General features: G+C 42.4%; 1 protein-coding gene across 6 annotated transcripts; it reads left to right on the top strand.

Moving 5' to 3' along the window:
- The first annotated feature begins 275 nt into the window (after positions 1-275).
- Positions 276-22871, top strand: si:dkey-71h2.2 (low density lipoprotein receptor adapter protein 1). Of its 6 annotated transcripts, none has more exons than XM_054762708.1 (10): positions 276-547; positions 11568-11710; positions 13326-13438; positions 16744-16858; positions 17497-17569; positions 17655-17747; positions 17853-17980; positions 18517-18551; positions 19700-19725; positions 20029-22871. In XM_054762708.1, exons 1-10 carry the CDS (start codon positions 463-465, stop codon positions 20064-20066), a joined length of 849 nt encoding a protein of 282 aa, XP_054618683.1. In that variant the 5' UTR covers positions 276-462; the 3' UTR covers positions 20067-22871. The 6 variants fall into 6 exon arrangements, with proteins under 6 accessions (XP_054618683.1, XP_054618680.1, XP_054618679.1 ...); XM_054762705.1 differs by having other exon boundaries at positions 19667-19725; XM_054762707.1 differs by having other exon boundaries at positions 277-547; positions 19697-19725.
- Positions 22872-22995: the final 124 nt, after the last annotated feature.

Genomic DNA, 22995 nt, shown 5'->3' with positions numbered 1-22995 from the left:
AACGTACTCTTTGCATAATAATACTCATAAATATATTTTGCATTTTTTTAATAAATACAATACATTTAAAAGTATTAATGCCATGACTAATATATATTATTATAATTAATCTATAAACCAGAAATAATTGGAAACAACATTCAAGAGATACTTTTTTTGGGGCTTTTTTTACCTCCGTAAATATGGTTCCGTTTGGGGGGCGTTCCCCTATCAACCTTGGAGGGACACGCCCTTAACTTTGACAGGCACGCTGTCTGCAGTGAGTAGCTGTGTTCGGCTGCAGTTCTTCTTAACCACCGGCTCGAACAGCCACCACCAGCAGCACCGCCAGCAGGGGCGGGGCAATAGAGAGTCGCGAGGGCGGGCTCTCTCGCTCTCTTGTGCCGCCAGTCGAGCTCGGCATAGCGGATTCATCCACCTGCTTGGCTGCGGGTTGGCCGGAAGGCACTGACTCTCCTCGGCATGGACGCGCTGAAAAACGCCGGAAGGGCTATCATCAAGAGTCCCGGAGTTCCGCGGCACACATGGGGAACTTCCAAACACGAAAGTAAGTGTGACGAATCTGCTGTCTCGAGACCAAAGATGACTTTTCTTGCATTATCACACGATTGTTTGTTTGTTTGGTGCTTATTGAGGCTTTTTTTCCCCTGCCAAATATACAACATATTTTACAATTTCAAGTCTTAAAATGTAAATATTTACTGTATTTCTCTCATGTTTACGCATATTTTACAATACAGTCGACCCTTGCAATATCGCGGGGTTTTTTTTATAGAAATGAATGAATAAACGATCGCGGTTTCATATGGTCTATAAATAGTCAAAGCATATTAAAATACAAGTGATATGTAGTATTCTGGTCTCTAGGCGGCAGTAATGACACAAAACTTTAAAACAGGACTTTACATTACATGACATTACTTTACATTAGATTACATTACATTAAAAGTGCATGAAGTAGTGAAGTCAGCCATGGCGTGTCCGACATGATAGAGTCCAAAAAAGTTATCCTATATCGTGTAGAAGCGGGAAGTTTTGGGGCTTCTTAAGTTTAGAAGAAATAAATTTGATGCTAACTGGTTAACTTGCTAGCTCGCTAGCTTATTAGCTCGCTAGCTTAAAAGCTAGCCGTCTTGAGTTCCTGCAGCGTAAGAGTTGCGAATGTGGTGTAAACAATGAAAAATAGGAGTGTAAAGGTGACTATAGGTGTGTTATTTCATGTCTACAGGGTTTTGATAATGTTAAAACCCCCTATTTAGAAAGCTATAAACAGGTTTTTATGTTGTAACTACGAAAATATTTTATTTATTACCATTTAATCATATATAGCGGAAATTCATTTATCGTGTTCTGGTCTGGAACCAATTAACCACTCGGTGAATGGGTGATTAGCATGTTGGCCACACAGTCAGGAGATCCGGAAGACATGGGTTTGAATCTCCGCTTGGGTGGAGTTTGTTTGCGTGGGTTTTCTCCCGGTACTCCGGTTCCCAACTTCCAAAAACATGCATGTTGGTTAACTGGCGCCTATAAACGACCCATGGGTATGAATGTCAGAGTGAACGGTTGTTTGTCTATATGTCTACGAACTCACAAGAGGGTTCCCATTTTAATTCAAATTTACTTATGAAATGCAACACTTTCAACAGAAACGCCTTCCAGGAAGTAGTTTTCAAGCGAATGTTTTAGGATTGGGTGCGAGTAAACATTGATGGACAGGTTTTGTCAACACCCCCCCCCCGGCGTTGCCACGGTGACGTCTTGACGATGACAAGCGCTGACAAACATGATGTTATCTGTGAAATTCACTGTGCCCGTTGTGCCGCAGCAGCTTTTTTGTGCTCTCGACATTTGGGGAATACGAAATAAATAACATAAGAATGCAGCAGGTGATAGATAGATAGATAGACAGATAGATAGATAGATAGATAGATACTATAGGTAGATAGATGTGCGTCGGAGGGGACAGAGCTGCTGCCCACAGGTGCCACCGTAGCCAATTAGGAGAGGGAGGGACCATGACCCTCCCAGCATGTAGCAATGTGTTTCAGCAGGCGTTTCTCTGCTTGTTAATAAAGCCATTGAAGTGCGTTGTGAGTCTCTTCCTAACCAGAAAGCAGTAGAGTAGTATTCTACTCTGGTCTCTAGGTGTCTAACGTTAAATTGATGAGACAATAGCCACCAGGAAGTACTCAATGCTAACATGTGAGTCCATCTTATCTTATTTATGTCTAAGATGGCTCATTTTCTATGATGATGTCTAATATATTGGGTAATACAAGTGCAAAGGTGACTGTAGGGGTGTTACTTTACGTCTAGAGGGCTCTAATGATGTTAAAAAAACATATTTAGAAGGTCATTAAGAGGTTTTCTATGCTCTTAACTACAAAAATATTAAATTTATTAATAAAGAACCCTACTTTGTGGTGATTAATGGTGATAGATGAGGGACGACTGTATTACTGTATTTGTATATTAGTTAGTTTAGCCATTTTATTAATTGATGTTAATTCTGTTAATTAATTGATGAAAACCGCAATAGAATGAGGGACGAGTGCATATTAATTTCAAAAATATGTACTTATATTTTTTAACAATTCAACTTGAAATGTTTCTTAACACAAATACTGTTGTTCTTTCGTCAGGGAACAAGTCGAGTGGCTCAGCAGCGCCTCTGCTGGTTGCAGCAAGTAGTGCACCCCCGTTTTGACAAATAATCAGCACATTGATGCTGATGCCATTGTATTGTATACATTTAAACATTTTTCCAAAAATGTTGTCTTTTAATCTGGCTGTGTTGGTGACATCGTGTTATTGAATAAATACATCACCTGCAGGCCGCACCGTCCCGTTAAAGACTGGCTGTTGTGCGTCCTTGTAAGGAGGCGTGTCATATCCTGCTAGAAATGTAACACCTTGCTGTAGCTTGTGTGCCATTTCTTACTAAAATACCCGCTAAAATGGAACCACGGCATCTCAGAAGACAAAGCGCACATCAGAGTGACATCCGGCCCTCAATTAGGCTCATTCTCTCGCAACGCCAGCGTCATCATTCCCGCTCTCCCTTTGACACATGCCGTTGTTTTATGCTCGCAGCTTTTCTCGCTATACCGCCGTCTCCTTGACTAACGAGCCACCGGGAGATAATTGTTCCTCTGGGTGGTGGGGCAGTGGGGTTTGCAACCGGCACCTCCTGTCGCTTTTAATAAGCTGTTGGAACTCGGTCAAAAATCTTCAGAAAACAGCTGACTGCGGTCGCATGCTCCCGTGGCTGATTTTAAAAGAGACGCAGCAGACACGTCAACGACCTTGACGCCAATGGCGAGTGTGCCACTTGTTCCCCCAATTCAGCTTGATGTGATTCAAAGGGACGGCCCGTGCTGCGTCCCCCCCCCCCCCCCCCCCCCCCCCCCCCCCCCCCCCCCCCCCCCCGCTGGCGGCTTTGACCTCAGCTGAAGTGCACTAAATGTCACTTGGCTGCTTGCAGCCGCACCGATGAGGAAGACTGCCTGGGAGGCTCAACTTAATAGGAAGCAAAAAACAAAAACACAGCACTTGTGTTCCTAATCTGTGGTGTATAGAGTTTCCACACAGTACGTATTAAGTGAGGGACAGCAAGTGTGTGGTGGATTTTCCCTTATTTTCCTGAAAATGTGCATTCATTTGAAGTGCAAATGTTGTCAGTTAATGCTTGAAAGTCTCCTGTTTGGGAACACAAGGTGGATAAGCAGTGCGTCTTTATTGTTCAGCAGAGACATGGAGGAACGGGACTACCAGCTGGAATGTTTGCTGGTGGCCGGAGAGAGGCCGTAGGCAGCCACGTTTACGTCAGACTACCCCAGGGCAGCTGTGACTACAGATGTAGAGTACCACCACTAGTGTGTGACTGAGGAGTGAATGAATGATGGCTTCACTTCACTGTGAGGCGCTTTGTAAAAAGATGGTATCAAAAATTAACGCTATGTATTAATTAAATTAATATCCAATTAAACCGTTATTATTATTCATTTTTTTCTCATAATATTATAACTTTATTTTTTTTTGTGTTTCTCCTATTAACAGTTTAATTTTCATCTCCATGCTACTAAAATGACATTATTTCTCCTCATAACATTCCCAGTTTACTCTCGGAAAATTGGGACTTTTTTCCCCCTAGTTAGAATCCGACTTTTTTCTCTTTTAAATGTTGACTATTCTTGTAAAATTCCAACAGATTTTTCCATTTAAGCTGCTGTTGTTGTTTTTTTAAATTTTCCAACTATTTCCAACCTCATTTTCCAAAAATTACAACTTTTATTTTGTTTTGTCTGCTTCTCATAATATTACGACTATAAAAAAAGTCTTGATATTTAAATTTATGCTATTAAAATGATGTTTTTTCCCCCCCCATAATATTCCAAAAGTATTCACGTAAAACTGCAGCTTTTTCTCGTTAGATTCCAACTTTTTTCTGTTGATATTTACATTTTATTGTTGTAAAATTGTTGCTGATTTTTGCTGCTGTTGTTTTGTTTTATTGTTTTAAGTTTTCTTATTAAATGATATTTTTTAGAATGTGCCACGGGCCAATAACACAACAGCTGCGGCTGCAAATGGCCCCCGGGCCGCACTTTGGACACCTGTGGTTTAGGGCTGAAAAGATGACTGGTTTCATGGAAACAACAAGCTTCAGACGAGTCAGCTAAGAAAATAACGAAGACGTATTTAAGGGTGGATCCGTCCTTTCTCGTGAAAGCTATGCTAATGTGCTGCTGTGAGTGATGGGTTATGCTATTTAGCAGACATTTGTCATCCAGGTGTGGTTACGCAAACACAATGTAGATTTGTAGCCCGGCCTGATACGTGCCCTGTCATAAATCATCATCAATCAACCAGCGTCCTCATCATATTTTCATAGCAGTGATGTGATTTTCTCTCCTGTATGGTATTTTCGGCCCTGTTGCACTTGCAGTCATATTGATTGTTAAGTCTGGGCCTTGTGTTATTTAAAACCGCTCCACCTCCATATTGATTTTCGAGGGAAACTTTACAAATGTGTCCAGTTCAACCCCAAACAGTGAGGAGAGGACACGTCCTTAATGCCATAAAAATGTTCTTTCATGTGCTTTTGGAGGGTTCTTTAGCACCATGGAGGCCTGAGGTGAAGTGAATTATGCAACAGCAGCAACACTGATAGAGCGAGCCTATCTTTGGAGAGTGCAGAGCATGTGTCAGCGCTCCTCAAGCTGAACATGGAGGTAAATCCTGTCTCCGTGTTCTGTTCCCGACCCGAGTCGCTCCTATGAATAATGAGGAAAGCAGCGCTCATGCTTCCACTTCAAATGCTCCATAGCCGGGCTGAAATTGAAATCTTCAGCTGGAAATGGTGCAATAAAGTGCCAAAAGACTGTTAGCAGACACACAAAATGAGGACATTTGTCATCTCAAATGTTTCAATATAGTGTATCTATAAAATGCAGTTAAACAGATTCGCTAGCTCAGCGCTAATTTACCTTGAAAATCCCAAATACAGTCAAGGAAAAACTGATTAGAGCACCTTGTTTCTTCAGTGTCTTGCTCACTTGAATGCCTGATACAACTACAGCTACCTTTTGTTTGCACAAATATAACAATGACAACACAACTAGCTCGTGAGAGTTCCATTGTTTGGCAGTGCAATGCTACAGCTATCCATGGAAGAACTGAAGTGATTTTGGTTATGAAGAAAAGCATGGAAGTTCCTACATATCAGCGCTTAAATTCAACTCTGGAGCTATAGTTATTAAAAAATATTAAGAAATCCCCTTCAGAATAAAAGCACAGACAGATTTCCATGTGCGTGTGTGTCTGTTTTCCTCGTCTCCCGCCTCCAAGCAGGCAGGAAGAAATGCAGGAAAATACATTTGGAAAGAAATAGAATGAGGCCTGTTACTCTCTGCAGTGGAGTAGATAAAGACAGATGATCAGTGTGTGGTGTAAAGTAACCATGTAAGGACATACTGAACGCACTCGACCGTGTGGCCCTTTAATTGGAAGCGAAGGTGTCTGTCAGTCACATGGAAGGCTTGTAATTGCTCCACTGCATTAGAGGTGTGTGTGTGTGGGGAGGGGGGTCCCATGGGAATATCCCCCCCCCCCCATCTGTTAAAGAGCCACAATCTAAAGCTTCTTGCCTCCTTCCCGCTTCCTGTGATCAAGCAGGGCTTTGCAGCCTGTGAGATATTTATTCTAAGCATCTTCTTTCTGCTGAAGGCTGCTATCTGTGGTCTTGGTGGACTCCAGAGACACGCATGTGCATCAGCATCAGCATCAGCATTAGCGCGTGTTTGAACTGCTGATGATAAGAAGTGTTCTTCACAGATACGAAGCGATACAACCGCATGCGTTCTAGGAAAAGCGCTGCGGGTGATACCGCTTTCACACTTCCTATGTTCACTGAAGTGTCATAAAAGGAAGGTTGCATTGTTCCTCTTCCTTCAAGTCATTTCCTCGCCGGGAGCTCTTTTGTTACTGGATCTTAAAAAGAAGCCTCAAAGTAGAATATTTTGGGGGAAAAACCAACTTTTTGTTTTCTTGTGTGTTCCCTCACGTTGCCGCCTAGTGGCCTGACATGCACGTTACAGCGTTTCCTGTTGATGTTGCAGCTGCTTTTCTAAATTGGTTAGTGGCGAACCACGTTTCATTACGACCCAATACGCTAATTCCTCCTTTATCGCCGTCAGGTTCCGGACCCCACTGTGATAAGTGCAAGTCCACAAAGTAGGATTCCTAAAGGAAATGTTCTCATAGTTAGAGCATAGAAAACCTGTGTGTGACCTTCTAAATACGCTTGTTAACATTAGTAGAGCCCTCTAGACATGACATGACATATCTACAGTATATCGTCACCTTTACACTCCTATTAGCCAATATAGTGGACGTAACAAGACAAAAGAAGGCATTTCGACTGGTGCTCGTGTGTGTTGCTGTAAATGTGTTCCCTAGGGGGGTGTCCAAACTTTTTTCCTCCGAGGCCCGCATATTGAGAAATCAAAGGATTCGGGGGCCACTTTTCCTTTTTCTAAAGCAACCCATCTAGATACTGCGACGTTTTTTATACTTAAAGATAAAACATTATTCCGATAACATGATCAATATGGACTTCTTCTCCTTGTTTTTTTTTAATACAAATGTTCACAAATATTTCAACTTTCTCCTGTCATTTGTTCTCCTAACAGTATGACTTTCTTCTCATAATATTTTTACGTGATTATTGTAATATCCTAACATTTTTTCCAAAAATGTTTCTCATATTACACCTTTTTTCCCCTTGTAATATTTCAACTTTATGCTATTTTCTCTCTTAATATTATGACTTCATATTTCATATTTATTCTGACTGCTCTTTTTTTTCCCAATTTTTGCTGTAGTTTTCTTGTTTAACTGTATTTTGAGAATGTGCTGAGGGCCTATGGAAACCAACAATGGCCCAGCCCTGCCCTAGGAAGTGACATCGGGGTCCAGAGTTGAGTTTTAGGTGGGTGTGGGCTACAGCCTGTGCCCAGCGTTAGGAGTTCTTGTACCTGTTGTGAGATCATTCACACCTCAAATTAAAGCCTGTCGTTTCGGCGATCCAGTCTGGTGCTTGTGTGTCTCACCCAACATTGCAGTAACATTACTGACACCTAGTGTCCAGCGTGCGGCTTTGAATGCGTCTACTGAATGCCTTGTATTGGTATTTTGGTTCATTTAGCCATTTCTATGCTTAATATACTGTAGATAAAAAATATGTGATATTTGCTTAAATATGCCCATTTTTTGGACTAATAATAGGCCGTATTGCACCATGAAACAGCATGAATCATTAGTTAATATGTTTTTGAAAAACCATGATAGAGTGAAGCTTTTAATTTCATTCCACAGTTTGCGAATGAGTGCTATAATGAAAATGACAAAATAACGCCTAAATAGCCCCTATTATGTTCAATTTGCTTGGACATCTACACTCAACTAAGTTTTTCTGTCTTTACTCTTGCCAAAGATCCCTCTCGGTTTGTTTTATTTGCCTAAAACACGGCAGTGTAAATATTATGTAGCATAAACAGTCCGTGGTTGTTGATTACTGCAGTGGCTCAAGCGCTTGCACATCATTAGCATCACACAGGCCTCATTTGCAGTCGCGCCGTAAACACTGATTAGAATGTTTTCTTTCTTGACAAAAATAATCCCTGCGTGGATGAAAGTCCCAATCATGGGGGTTGTAACCTTCTTTAAGGTGTTTATTATTTACCTGGCGAGGACGGAGACTTCAGAGCGGATGCTAATTCGCTTTAAAGCCGCTGTGATGCTGTGCCAAGGTGTTCTCAGGAATGCTGTTTGTCGGCACCACCTTCCTCCTCCTCCTCCTCTGCGTTGTTAGGGGTGCAGGATGCGGTTGCCATGGCAACACGTGCCGTTTGCGTTCCCCTCCCCTCTTTTGTTATTGTTGTCAATATTTGAGGAGCAGCTGCTACGCTAGCTCTCAGAGGCACTTAGTAATGCTCCCGGCTCGCTTTAATAAAATAAAGGCTTTTAAATTGGTGCAGCAGGTGAGGGGAGGTACTTTGCTTTTTCCTGATTTGCCCCTTAGGGTGGAACCTGAGAGCCACACGCACATTTTCCCCAAATGTGCGGCCTATTTTCCCTGTCAAAGTGGTGTCCCAGATTCAAACTGAATGAGCAATGCAAACAGAATACATCATCATCCATATAGAGACAAGGCAAACACGTTACTTATACAGCATTTTTGATTGTGGACTGGACTCGGGACTCAAAAACACACTGGCGTGCCACATGTGTGTTTATCTCTCCGTTCCATAGCTAGCAGACTACTTCCTGGTGATGGGACTGTACCATGCTGGGATAAGGACAACAGATCCATGGGGATTGAAATGACAAAAAACAGAATAAATCCTTCTAACAAATGTGGAAAAATCATGAAAAGTTCATTTTGTGGTTTTGTGTCACTGTTCAATGTTTTTTTTGTATTTACCATAATTTCTTTGTTTCTGATATGATGGAACAGTTTCATTGTGAGTCAAATGACAAAAAGAGAAAGTAAATCCTTCTAACAAACATGGAGAAATCATGGAAAGTTGTTTATGTCACTTCTTTAGCTAGCAGGCTACTTCCTGGTTTGTGGGGGGTGGTATGTGATCATGATGGAACAGTTTCATTGTGAGTGAAATGGCAATAAGAGAAGATAAGTCCTAACAAACATGGAAAGTTGTTTTTGTGTTTGTTTATCTCACTTTTTAATCTAGCAAGCTACTTTGTGGGGGATGGTATATGAAAGGACTGTACCATTTTTGGCATTTCCCATCATTTCTTTGTTTCTGATATGATGGAACGTTTCATTGTACATTAAATCCTTCTAACAATCCTGAAAAAAGTAATGGAAAGTTGTTTTAGTGTTTGTTTATGTCACTTTTTTCTTAGCTACTTGCAAGCTACTTCCTGGTTCGTGGGGATGATATATGACAGGACTACCCTTTTTTATTGCATTTACCATCATTTCTTTTTTTCTGGTATGATGGAATAGTTTCATTGTGAGTCAAATGGCAAAAAAGAGCGCAGAAATCCTTGTAAGAAATGTGGGAAGTTCATGGAAAGTTGTTTTTGTGCTTGTTTTCCTGTCAGTTTGTTAGCTTGAAGGCTACTTCCTGATTGACGGGGGATGACTTAAGGTGTCAGGAATGTGCCATTTTTTCATTTGAAGCATGAGGAACTGTTTGATTGTAACTCAAATGGCAAAAAAGGGACAAAATCCCTATACAAACATGGACATTTGTATTTGTGTTATATCGCTTTACTTCCTGGTTCATGGAGGAACGTTAGCTACCATTAACATTCAGAGACAAGAAACTTCATCGACATTTTTTTTTCCAGATTTGTGGCTTCTTCCTCCTCCGAAACAGGAGTTAAGAACATTCAGAGAGATTGAGAATCTAAAGGGATGCACCAGAACTGTGCTCGGTGGTTGTTTGACGTGCTGCACTTGCCAAGCAGGAGGACGTTTGGTAGCATCAAACGCTGCCGCTTGACGATGTGATTGAAGAGGAGTTCATCATTCAGAGTTATTCGAGGCGGTGCAAAGCGGGTGCCCGTGCTTTCTCACAGCTGTGGCAGATGGTCCAGCGTGTTTGGACAGATCAGTGTCAGTACATGCCGCTAGAGATTGGAGCCTCATAATTATACTGTGTGCGTGTGTTTCTCTTATAATCTCCTAATCTGCAGGATGAGCACTAAGCATTGCGTGGCTCACAGTCTTACTGAATTACAAGACATCTGGAGGTGATTTTGGTAGTAATGCCGTATACCGATGCGCAAAACCCCGTCTATTGCATCCCTTCTCTCGCTCCGTCCAGGTGGGACTACTCGATGCTATTTTAAGCTCTCTGCATGTGCCAGCCTCCAGTAGTCGGCTCGAGGACAACATGCCTCCTCCTGGAAATTAGCCATCAATGACTGAATAGCTCAGTATTTGGACTGAACAAAATCTGTCTGTTTTGTGCTTAGTTGAGACTAAATCAACAGTCCCTAAATTCACATTTATCATAAAAATGCAGTGATTTAATAATTTCGTATTTTTAATTAAAATCAAATCAATTCATTTTATTAAAATCCAAATATTATGTAACAAATGCGACTTCATTTTTTTTTATTTATAAGGAAACATTTTAAAAAAGTTTTGGGCACACAGTCGTCCCTCGCTATATTGCAGTTTGAATAGTGCTCCCTCACAAAAGAGAATTCATTAATAAATGATTGCTGTTCCGTGGTTGAATATGGCCTATTAGAAGTAACAAAATTATACATATTCTTGGCCTAAATGAAGTATTTTCAAGCATAAAAATGACTAAATGGACTAGGCGGAAGAAGCATTGTTCTTGTGAATGTAGTACTCTGCATTGGCCACTAGGTGTCGCCAGAAAGTGAGGCGTGATTTCCAGAACAGGCCGTTATTGTACTGTAGGTTGAAATGACCTCACGTAGTGATAACAACACAATCATCATCATGACAACACGGGCTACTGTGGGGGCCATAACCCACGACAAGCTCAGACGTCACTTCCTGTCCTCTACACATCTGCCTGCCCTCCACTAAGGTCCGCCAGGGGACACATTTGCTGTGACACACACGTGCAGGAGTTTTATTTCCGTCTGCCATTGTAATACATCGATGAGACAATAGCCACCACAGGAAATACGCTGTCCTGAAAAACAAAACAAGGAACTGCTAACGTGTGAGTCTGTTATCTTATTTATGTCTAATATGTCTTATTTTCTCTTATTATGTTTACTATATTGGGTAATAGGAGTGTAAAGGGGTATTATGGGGTGTTATTTCATGTCTAGATGGCTGTAATAATGTTAAAAAGCGTATTTAGAAGATCTTAAACAGGTTTTCTGTGCCATAACTATGGAAAGATGGCGTTTATTAATATTCAAACCTACTTCATGGAAATTCACTTATCACATCCGGGTGTGGAACCAATTAACAGTCATAAAGGAGAGATTACTGTATTTGTGTTATTATAAAGTGATTTCTGTCGTGTTTTCCCAAACAGAGCTTCCTGAGAACTGGACCGACACCAAGGAGACTCTTCTGGAAGGGATGGCGTTCAACCTCAAGTACCTGGGAATGACGCTGGTGGTGCAGCCCAAAGGAGAGGACATGGCGTCTGCTGCCATCCGCAGGATCGTAACCATGGTGAGTTCTTAGGAGCAACTTCATCCAAGCTGGACGATGTACTGCATGTACTGGATGTACTGCATGTACTGCATGTACTGCATGTACTGGATGTACTGCATGTACTGCATGTACTGGATGTACTGCATGTACTGCATGTACCGCATGTACCGCATGTACTGGATGTACCGCATGTACTGGATGTACCGCATGTACTGGATGTACCGCATGTACTGGATGTACCGCATGTACTGCATGTACTGCATGTACTGCATGTACTGGATGTACTGCATGTACTGCATGTACTGGATGTACTGCATGTACTGCATGTACCGCATGTACTGCATGTACCGCATGTACCGCATGTACTGGATGTACCGCATGTACTGGATGTACTGCATGTACTGGATGTACCGCATGTACTGGATGTACTGCATGTACTGGATGTACTGCATGTACTGGATGTACTGGATGTACCGCATGTACTGGATGTACCGCATGTACTGCATGTACCGCATGTACCGCATGTACCGCATGTACTGGATGTACTGCATGTACTGCATGTACCGCATGTACTGCATGTACCGCATGTACTGCATGTACCGCATGTACCGCATGTACCGCATGTACCGCATGTACTGGATGTACTGCATGTACTGCATGTACCGCATGTACTGGATATACCGCATGTACCGCATGTACCGCATGTACCGCATGTACCGGATGTACTGGATGTACTGGATGTACCAGATGTACTGACACAGTGAGACCTTTTGGAAACTGCAGTTCAGCTCTTCCTTTCTGTCTGATAGTCATGTTCTTTCTATTGTGCATCTTTTCACTGGATGCTGCTTAATCTCACGGAGGGCTTTCTCATCATGAACGCCCCCCCACTACGTCGCAGTTAGGGAGTCAAACTCATGTCCGGATTAAGATTGAATTGATTTACGCCGTCTGTTCCCTTGGAAACCAATCGGTCCCGATGGAACGCACTTGTTGTATTTACCACGTGCGCTACTCCTGCAGGGCTGAAGCTGCTGTCTCTCCCTTGCTGGGAATGTGCTTGTTAGCGCTTCCTACTTATTGGAATGCTGCAGTTTTCAGTGCAATCTGGAATCTCCAACCCGCCGAGCGTGACGGCTTTCCTGTCCGTGGGAAGCCCTTCAAGCCTGCTTGGCCTTGACTTCACCTTTAAATGCCATTAAAGTCTGCAAACTGCAAATGAAACGTGGTCGACCTGCGCTGGCTTCCATCTTGGAACGCTCGATGTCCTGTGGGTGACAAAGAAACAAAGTGCTGGCGTTGGCGAGCTAATGGCGCCATAAGCAGGTCAACAGGCGCCCTCCCAGACTGCTAGCTCAGCATTACAGCCAAGTCAAACCCCCAGATGGAGCACCCGCGGGGGGGTGGGTAGTTGGCGCCTGCCTGCCAGCCCACATTCGAGTACACATTCTGGGCAGGAAATAGCAGCATTTCTCCCCTCTCGTTTTCTTGCCTGTCACTGCGTATACATTTCACACATTTCTCACTTAGCTGCTTATTTTCTCCTCCCGTCTGGGCCTGTAGCGCCAATCCTAATCTTATCTGCATGTTCCTTTTCACGCATTACTTTTATTTCTTTTTTTTAAATCCTCAGGCCAGAGCGGGGGCTAAGAAGTTCCGCAAAGTAACGCTGACGGTGTCGCCCAAAGGCATCGTCATCACCGACACCGACACTGCAGCTCTCATAGAAAATGTCTCCATCTACAGGTGATCCCGCTCATGCGGCTCTTCGCATTTTTAAGCTTCTGCAGTGACGAGGGGCGGGCGGTCAAAGTGAAAGTGAAAGGAAAGTTTCATCTCCCAAATGTAGTAATGCTAATCATCTGTTTCAGGGTCAAACTCTGGTCATCGTAATGACACTGAAACCTTTATTAACCTTTCCAGGCCAGGTTGACCAAGGTGTGACGCGTCATGTCGAAGATGTGCTTTGTTTTTAGCATTGTCATGCAAGTGTAAAAAGAAGTTAGCCACTGTCAAACTTGAAATGAACATAAGTTTATTGACAAAGGGCAAAGATGTGACGCGCCACTCTTTAGCATTTTCAGTTGTCATGCAAGTGTAAAAAGAAGTTAACTACTGTAAAACGCAAAATAGACTCAACTTTGTTGACAAATGACGCAACGTAAAAGTCACCCTTATTTTTAATGTACTTGATTGTCATGCAAGCGTAAAAAGAAGTTAACCACTGTCAAACCTGAGATGAACCAAACTTTATTGACAAATGACGTAAGGTAAATGTGATTCATGTTGCGCCACCTGATTGTATTTTAGCATTCTTGATTGTCACGCGGGCGTAAAAAGAAGACACCTGAAATGAAAAAGCCTTGTAGACAAATGACAGGCGTACATTGCAGATGTGCCACACACGTACTTCCACGGAGACTTGGACAGACTTTATTGATCTGCAAGGGAAATTGCTTGGTTGCAGTAGCTCAACTGCAGAAGAAAACACACAACACATCAAATGCAATGCAATATTAATAAAATATGACAAACAGAAAGAATACAAGAGAAATAAAAAGAATATAAGAGACAAGATGTGCGTATCTACAAATAGTGTGTAGAAATATGTGAACTAGACAGTACAGCACAGCGGTGTTGTGAATGATCTTTTACAGGCAGGTGAGGTTTTGTAGAGCTGGATGGCGTGTGGAATGAATGATGTCCTGTAGCGTTCACTGTGGGAACGAAACCGGAGGAGTCTGTTGGAGAATGAGCTCCACTGCCCCTCTGTTGTCCGATAGGGTGGGTGGGGTTGTCCGTGATGGACAGCAGTTTGTCCAGTGTCCTCCTGTCTCTCACTGTTACAAACGCCTCCAACTGAGTGCCGATAACTTGCTGTGCTGCTCCCCCAACAAACCTCCGCCAAGTCCAGGGCACTGGCTACCACAGACTGGTGGAAGATCTCCAGCAGCTTGCTGCACACTTTGAAGGACCTAAGCTTCCTCAGGAAGTCAACCACTCATTTTATTTGCAGTAAAAAGTGGAGGATATGAGGGCATTGGACTTTAGAAGTTGTATTGTCGTTCTAATCAGCACTAAATTGTATGCCTTTTAAAACCATGTGATTAAAAGATTCCCCACCCCCTTTGTAAACTTGAAAAACCTTTTTGTTACGTAAAGACGCTTAAAAGTACAGGAAACTCAAATGGAAAGCTAACAAGTTATTGATTGGAGTACAGTGGGTGTGTGTGTGTGTGTGTGTGTGTGTGTGTGTGTGTGTGTGTGTGTGTGTGTGTGTGTGTGTGTGTGTGTGTGTGTGTTTAAAAGGAGGAAACGTGTGTGTGTGTTCCTCTGATCCACCTTATCAGCCATAACAGACCTCAGGCCAGGGGATTCAGCCCGCTGTTTGATCCCCCCCCCACAATCTCTTCTTAAAAATATGATTTTCTCTGTATGTGAGCACATAGGATTGGGGTGAGTGATCACATGACTCCACGCCGTCTAATTGGCCACTGATTTATTGTCACTGGAGAAATTGGAGGTTCTCAGGCGGAGGATGTATGGAGACCCCTTCATGCGATACCGTTATGAAATGTCTTTCGGTGGCCTAGAATCGTCTTATTAAAGCGATACGTGTGCGTTTAAGTCACCTGAAAGCCAGCTTTTGTTGCGTATCTTCACACAGAGAGGGCTTCCTTTGAAGCTGAGGCTTTGTGTTGATATTCCTCCACTGTGATGACAGCACGCTGATCAAACGTGAGCGCCAGCTGACAGCGAGCTGTCAGCTTTTTATTTGATTTTTAAATTTATTTATTTATTTTTTTACACGTTTTCTCAATAATAGGAGCCCTTTGTGTGCTACGGTCAGAATCCAAATGCTCTAAATTCCTCAATAGCAAAGGACGCTTAATGATATTCACTCTAGTGAATAATACATCATTCCCACATGGCTCATCGTTTTTAATATACAGAAGTCTGTTCGGAGCTTTAAAAAAAATAGGGCATCTGTTTGAACTTTCTCCTTGCAATGAAGGCCTTAACATTCTACGTTCCGGTGATTGGGTGTCCTGGGCATTGCCAGTATGTGGGTCATGCATCATCAATGCTGCAAACAAGCTAAGAATACTTCTTATTGCATGCTTGTAATAAATATTGCGCCACTATTCCACACTTAGTGCCCTTGCTTTGAAGTGAGGCTGGTGCACATTTGACACGGTACCACTCACACACAACACATCATAATTCCTAACTACAGTATTCACCGCCTGCGTTGACAACGACGTGACAGTTTAAGTGTAGCATGTGTTCTCCTTTTCCCGTTGTGTGTCAGACACGCTGGCCTCAAGACATTCATAAATTGGTGGCACACTTGGTGCTGAATCTAATTATCATTCTATAAATGCATCAAGGTCATGGGAACTCACTGCTAGCATTGTCAGGGCCATACACTTACTGTAGCGTACTGAGGGGTGCCTCTGATATCATGCTAGACCTCTTAGAAATGAGAGAAATGATCCGTTCCAGGGTGGAGCTGTCGCCGTCGTGAACATTGGAGCATTGTCATACGAGTGTATAAAAAATAAGTTCACTGCTGCCAAAACAATGAAATGCTCACACTTTTCACAATAGAAACGCCATCATCATCACTGAAGCATATTAATAAGTGATCAGATAAATGATTAAATACTCACACATACTCATGTTCATTATTTGACCATTCTTACTATTCAATACAAGTCTAAAAAAGGGTTAGTGTTTTTACTTTCAAAATATTAATACATGTAATAAATTCATATATGCATGTGTGTGTGTGTAATGTGTACAAATATGTGTACTATACAATACATACAGTATTGTATGTAATAAATAAATGTGTCATTATTTATAATAATAATAATAATCACCATAATAACAAAAGATTATAATTACCATAATAATAATATTCATCATATATAATTATTTTTTTCAATAAAACATTTTTAATGAAAAATGATTGTAAGTAACAGTAGATATGAAGAAAACCATAATATTGTGATCATAATAATCATTTTCATGTTGGTGTTTTCCAGAATCTCATACTGCACAGCAGATAAAAGTCAGGACAAAGTGTTTGCGTACGTCTCTCAGAGTCAGTTCAACGAAACCCTGGAGTGTCACGCATTCCTCTGCCAAAAGAAGAAGATTGTAAGTACCCCCACCCCACTTTTTTATCCTCTTTATGGCTTTATTGAGCGTGAGATTTTAAGGAACATGCTTCTAGGTATTCTAGGTATTAGCATATCACAAGGTCAGTGTGTTATACAGTACATTCCTGTACGGCTTGAGTAGTGTGAGTAAAAATGGAGGTTTGGCGACACCTTGTGGTCGTTTCCATTTTACCTTAACCAGCCACAGCATTAGGTACACCTGCAAAGTCTAAGAGCTGCACCTGAACAACGAATTGATAGCGCCGACGTCAGCTAACTTGTTAGCTTGTAGCGCCGACGTCCCGGCCTCGGTGTCTCTGTTGCCAGTCGACATTTTGACCCACGTCGACGGTCACCAAATATAGAGATGCGATTCACAACGAGACAGGAGTGGAGGTAGGAAATTGAGAGTTGGACCATATCGGCACATCGGTCAGCATCAGCAAAAAAGCTAATATCGAACGTCCCGAATTATATATTTTTTAATGTTCTTGGGGGCCATTTCCTGGTCTTATTTGAATAAAAATAAGAGCCACTATACTGTACGTTGATCTAATGGTGGCCCAAGACGCTCGCACAGTAAAGTGAATTAGTGGAGATCATGTCATTAATGGCATCCCCGTGTTGGGATTTCAGGCTCAGGCGGTGACGTTAACAGTCGCACAGGCCTTTAAAGTAGCTCTGGATCTTTGGGAGATGTCTCAGGAAGGTGAGTGACGCCCCTCCTACATTTACGTACGCACCCCGCTATCTTTTTTGCTGTTTGATTTGATCTTCTTCCTTGGTTTTTATAGACAAAAGCAAGAAGACCAGAAGCACGTGTTGTTCCTGTCCAGGCACCAATAACGGACAGCGTGAGGCCACAGACAGTCAGTGTGTTGCCGCAGGTACCGTCATCATTGCCTTAATACTCCACCCTCACCACCAGAGGGAGCCATTGTTTCTTGCATGAATATTTCACTGTTTTTATTCACGTCTTCCTGTTTCCTCAGACCCGAAGGCGTGCTCGTCTGTGGGGCTGGACGAGAAGCTTCATGGTCCATTTCTGTCCACATCCATCAGCTCCCCCACGCCTCGTAGCAACCCAGCTAGAAGGCGACCAATCAACCATGACTCCTGGGTAGGTCAAGCTTACCTTTAACAGAGTTGCCGTGTCGAGACAGTTAAACATGCTATTGAAGGACAAGTTGTGTCCAAACATTTTGACTGGAAGTATATAATAAAACCAATCAAATATATTTTGTTGTTTGTCGCACCCTCACTTTAGCACGGTTTTTCCAAATGTAATTATTTAACAATTACATGTTTCGTTGTTGAATACGCCCTGTTAAAAGACCCCCAAAAATCCATATTTAAGTAAATTGCACTTCTTCTTGGCCTAAACGACGCAGGTGATGGTGTTCGCCACCAGGTGGCACCACAATCACAGGTTTCTCCCGTTTTCTTTCATTCTGAACCGACAGCAATTATTGATTGTATTCAGAGGCAGCCTTTTCAGATGCAGATGTTAATACATAATGGTACAAAATAGTCCTTTGCAAAGTAATTAACTGTGCAGCATTTTATTCATTGAGAGTTTGTGCGATTCAGAGGAGATGCGTGCCGGGCCTGAATGAATGCGTCTATTGATTTGATACACGCTTTGTATGTCAACAGGATGTGGATGATGGAGTGGACGATACGTTCTCAAGGTAACCTTCAAGCCTGATGCCATCATGTTTATCTCATGAAAGAAACAGAGATTAGCGCCATGATATATCAAATCTCTCTTGGCTTTCTGTGATCTCCTCCGAAGCGTAGCAGCTTCTGTCTGCTCTGCTGAGCTGGGATTACGGTGCTCTTTGGCTACTCCGACATTGTCATTCCCAAATTCTCAAATGTGTGTTCTACCGTCTGATTCATTTAAACAAGCATCAACATTTCCTGGTTGCCTACTTGTTGTCTGGCAGAATTTGTGGGGCACCCTCATTTGTGCCACCAAGCCAAATGAAACTTAGCAAAACTGCATATTTCAGTTGCGCTGAATGAGTTGTTTCCTTGGTAACTGCCTCACACAGCAGAGAAAGGACAGGGAGATTCAGCAGCAACAGGAAATCCTCCGGAAAACAACACCGTTCTGGGCTTGTACTGTCTATACTGTACATACAGTATGTCTGTCATAGCTGACGCCTCACTTGAAGCAGCAAACGTCTCTCTTTTAGCGCCACCCGCTGGACAACATCTCCTCGCGCCTTCAAAGCAACACTCACCAGATGTGGTATTTGTACGCAAAATAACAGCTGAAATTAATTCATTTGGCTGGCACACTGGCTAGTTGCGACCAAAATAACATCTGTTGTTGCCGTGGCGACACTAGTCCGCCTTCAGTGCTAATGCTAATGCAAACATAAACATCTATATTATGACATAGTGCTGTATCACACATGCCTTAGCATTTAGCATGTACCTGCCTCTCACGGTGTTTGTCACAGGTGTCAAAATCAAGGCCCAGGGGCCAGATTCGGCCCGCCATATTGTTTCATGTGGCCCTTTGGAAATAGTGCACGCCAAAATAACACTATTATTTTATTTGTATTGTTTTAAGCTTGCATGTTATAGCTAGGACTCAAAGGTAAAGGGATACAACAGTGACTTACCCCAAAACTGTGGAACACTCCGTGAAGAACACTCTACAGCGGTAGGGGGAGCCTTTTGAGGCCTCTAAAACCACTGAAACTGTTTCTTTACGGGTTGGATGTTAAGATTAAGTGAGCAGCCACTGCCTCTTTGCTTATTATTCTGATTCTGATTCTGAACGTGTCTTAAGGTGGTGCTTTTCTGCCTTTGCTTTGTGTAGTAGCATGGACGTGGAAGAATCATGCAGTGGTAAGTTGATGCTGCATGTTTTTGTTATTTATTTCCACCGTCCAGTCATCGCTTCACGTAGTAGCTTGACATGTCCGGCCATAATATTAGGTACCGGCATGTCTGCATTACACCGGGTAGCATTTCCTGATGGTTAACCCCAGTAAGGTCCCCAATGCAGTGTGTTCCAGCATGACATTGTGCAGGGTACCTAATAAAGTGGCTGCTGAGCACATACTCAATGACCATAGAAGCAATACAATAACGGACAAAAATGTGATTCTTGTTCTTCGTCCTCATCTGAGAGCTTTTCTGTTCTTCCAGACCCGACTTCAGACCCGTCTGTCACAATGCAGCTCTGAGGAGGTCCACATGACTGGAACCAACAATAAGTGGTTTCAGTCTGGATCAGTAGGGACCCCAAATGAACTTGAACACCTGCAGGAACGTTTTTTGTTTGTTTTTTGCTTCATACAAGACGTTACAGGGTTTGGACTTTCCACTGAAACCTGAGCGGCGAGCTTCTAACGAGTCATAAATCATCTTTTCACGCACAAACATGACTTGACATGAACCACCTGCTACACAACACAAAATTGGCTCACACTCCTGTTGTTGTTTTTTTTGGGGAATGTGGGCGGACTTGGGGCTGCCACACACTGCAGAGAAAGGATGCGAAGGGTCGGCAGACCAGTAGTAGCAGAAGTAAGCAGACTTTTGACAGTCGGCCGCCTGCCCAGTGTTGTGCCCATCCGCGGTCTCTTTCTGTTTTCACTTTCACTTGCGTTGGAACTATTGCGTAATCTACTGCTGATGCATTTGAGTAAATAACACCCCCGCTCACGTGATTCCACATGGACTCTTTCATACCTGCTTGTTTTCTACCTACTATGCAAACGCCATCGTTAGTTTGCAGAAAGACGGTGTGTAGTTTGTACTGGACTGTTTGCATTCGTACACATTGATGCACAATAAACCAGTTTGTACAATGACTCCACCCCCCCGAGTCACCGGTTTGTCCGTTTAGTACAGCGGTGTGAAAAAGTGTTGGCCCCCTCCCTGATTTCTTATTTTTGTGCACGTTTGTCACACTTAAATGTTTCAAATCACCAAGCAAATTTAAACATTAGTCAGTGACAACACAACTCAACACAAAATGCATCTTTTTATTATCGAGGGAGAAAAACAGTCCCCAGCGACATGCAACAAAGAATGATAGGAGTGTGAAGGTGACTATAGGGGTGTTATTTCATGTCTACAGGGCTCTAAAACCATATTCACTAAGTCCTAAACATGTTTGCTATGCTCTAACTACGAAAATAGTCCATTTATTAACATTGAATCCTATAAAAATAAAAAATATATATTAAGTCATAAGTCATGCTGTTTTTTGGTGGAATATTATTAGTAAAAAATGCACTTTTAAGCAAATTTTACTCTATTTTTGCCTAAATGAAGCATTTCCAAGAATAAAAATGGCTAAATGAAGTAAAATCCAAATATAACGCAGTCAAAGACGTTGCGATCATATGCAGTATTCTACCCTGGTCACTAGGTGTCAGTAATGTTACTAACGTTACTGTTTGCTGAGACACACAAGCACCAGACCTGATGGCAGGAACAACAGGCTTTTATTGCAGGTTTGAATGAGCTCACAACAGGCATAATAATCCCTCGCTGCTGTAACCCAGAACTCAACTCTGAACCCCAGCAGCGCCAGCTCCCCCAGCGCAGGAACACATTTACAGCAACACACGCAAACACGAGTCTTATTTATGGCGGAAATGGCTTATTTTCTCATATTGAGTCTACTATAGTGGATAAAGGTGACTATAGGGGTGTTAGTTCATGTCTAGAGGGCTCTAATGCTATATTTCGAAGGTCGTGAACAGGTTTTCTATGCTGTAACTATGAAAATCTTCCATTTCTAAATAAGGAATTCTACTTGTCACTTGTCACAGCCGGGCCTGCAATAAATGAAGGCTTACTGATTACTAACATGACATTTCAGGTTTATTCCCATGAACTCCAGTAGGTTACGGTATATTTATTCATTCCACATACAGTATAGCATCTATTTTAGTGTATTGTCTTTTCATTTGTGTTTTTACTCATTTATTTATTTAAAAAAAACACCCAGAAATGTTACATGCCTAAAAAACAAACCCTAATGACGAATAGCATGATGTGAAACGATGCAGCTAAACACGTGAAGAAAATCTCCATAAAGAACTGCATAAGGATTTGAAGGTGTTTAAGGGAAAAGCAAAATCTACCTTCACATTTGAGCTAATCGTCTTATTCCATGCATTTTAAAACAGTTGCAGCCCTTCATTGTCGTCCTGTTAACTCCACGAAACGCGTTCCTAAAGGCGCATTCCAGCATGTCGTGTAGCGTGTCACGTCACAAGCAGCCATTAAATAAAGGCGTCTGTGTGGCATGCATGGCGCAAATAGGGTGTAAGCGGCGAGTTGCCATGGTAACAGACTGCAAAAGTCTAGCGGAGGAACATGAGCTGTTGTACCTGAGACACTCATGTAGCTTCTGTTGGAAGAAGAGCACTAATTACAATTCGGGACGGGTTTAAAAAGGTCCCCGCGTGCCACGCACTCTATGGGACGTTGCATTCAGCTGTCAGGAAATGTTTACATTTGGCCGTTTGCGGCTTCCCGCTCGCTACGCTACCAGCAGAAGACCGGCATGCACGTCTGTGGAGTCGTGATACCGTACGTATGTAGACACCCCACACATGTTGATATGCAAGACATCAGTCTATTCTACTTTGTCTAAACGGCACATGCCGATATCAAAAATACAATGCTTCCTGTATTTACACCAATGGCCTCCCAGAGTCGTGCTGTGGTCGTTTTTGCTCGTCCAGTCGTCTACAGCAGATGTTTGTGTCGTGATTTCCTGTCTGTTGTCTTTGCATGGACCAGCGCCACTGCTAATGTCCCTCTACAACAGTGGTTCTCAACTGGTGGGGGCCAAAAATGACATTCAAATATGTGATGTACAAATGATGTCTGAATTATTGTCAAGGAAAGCAGAGCAGTATTTTCGTCAGTTTCGTCCTTGGTGTGTATACAGTCTGCTCATTGCACACTTGGAGTGATGTTTCGTTTCAACGGGTGCGTTATTTGGATCATGTTCTTCCTCGCCCCCCCTTGAAAAAATACCTTCAGAAAAATGTGAACGATGCGTAGGCAGGCAATAAAAATGACTCAAATCAATGTTTAAAAAAATAAAAATAAATGCAAATTACTTAAAAGTATAAAAGGAAGAATAAA

Source organism: Dunckerocampus dactyliophorus, chromosome 19, assembly GCF_027744805.1.
Source record: "Dunckerocampus dactyliophorus isolate RoL2022-P2 chromosome 19, RoL_Ddac_1.1, whole genome shotgun sequence".
In the NCBI taxonomy this organism is placed as follows: Eukaryota; Metazoa; Chordata; class Actinopteri; order Syngnathiformes; family Syngnathidae; genus Dunckerocampus; species Dunckerocampus dactyliophorus.
This window is presented reverse-complemented; position numbering and strand designations above follow the sequence as displayed.

Bases quoted from the DNA above. Each gene is read 5' to 3' on its own strand.
- si:dkey-71h2.2 (XM_054762703.1), top strand. From the start codon at position 463: ATGGACGCGCTGAAAAACGCCGGAAGGGCTATCATCAAGAGTCCCGGA. The intron at 16,859-17,496 runs GTAAGTACCCCC...TTGGGATTTCAG, and splicing joins TCTGCCAAAAGAAGAAGATT to GCTCAGGCGGTGACGTTAAC. The intron at 17,570-17,654 runs GTGAGTGACGCC...TGGTTTTTATAG, and splicing joins TTGGGAGATGTCTCAGGAAG to ACAAAAGCAAGAAGACCAGA.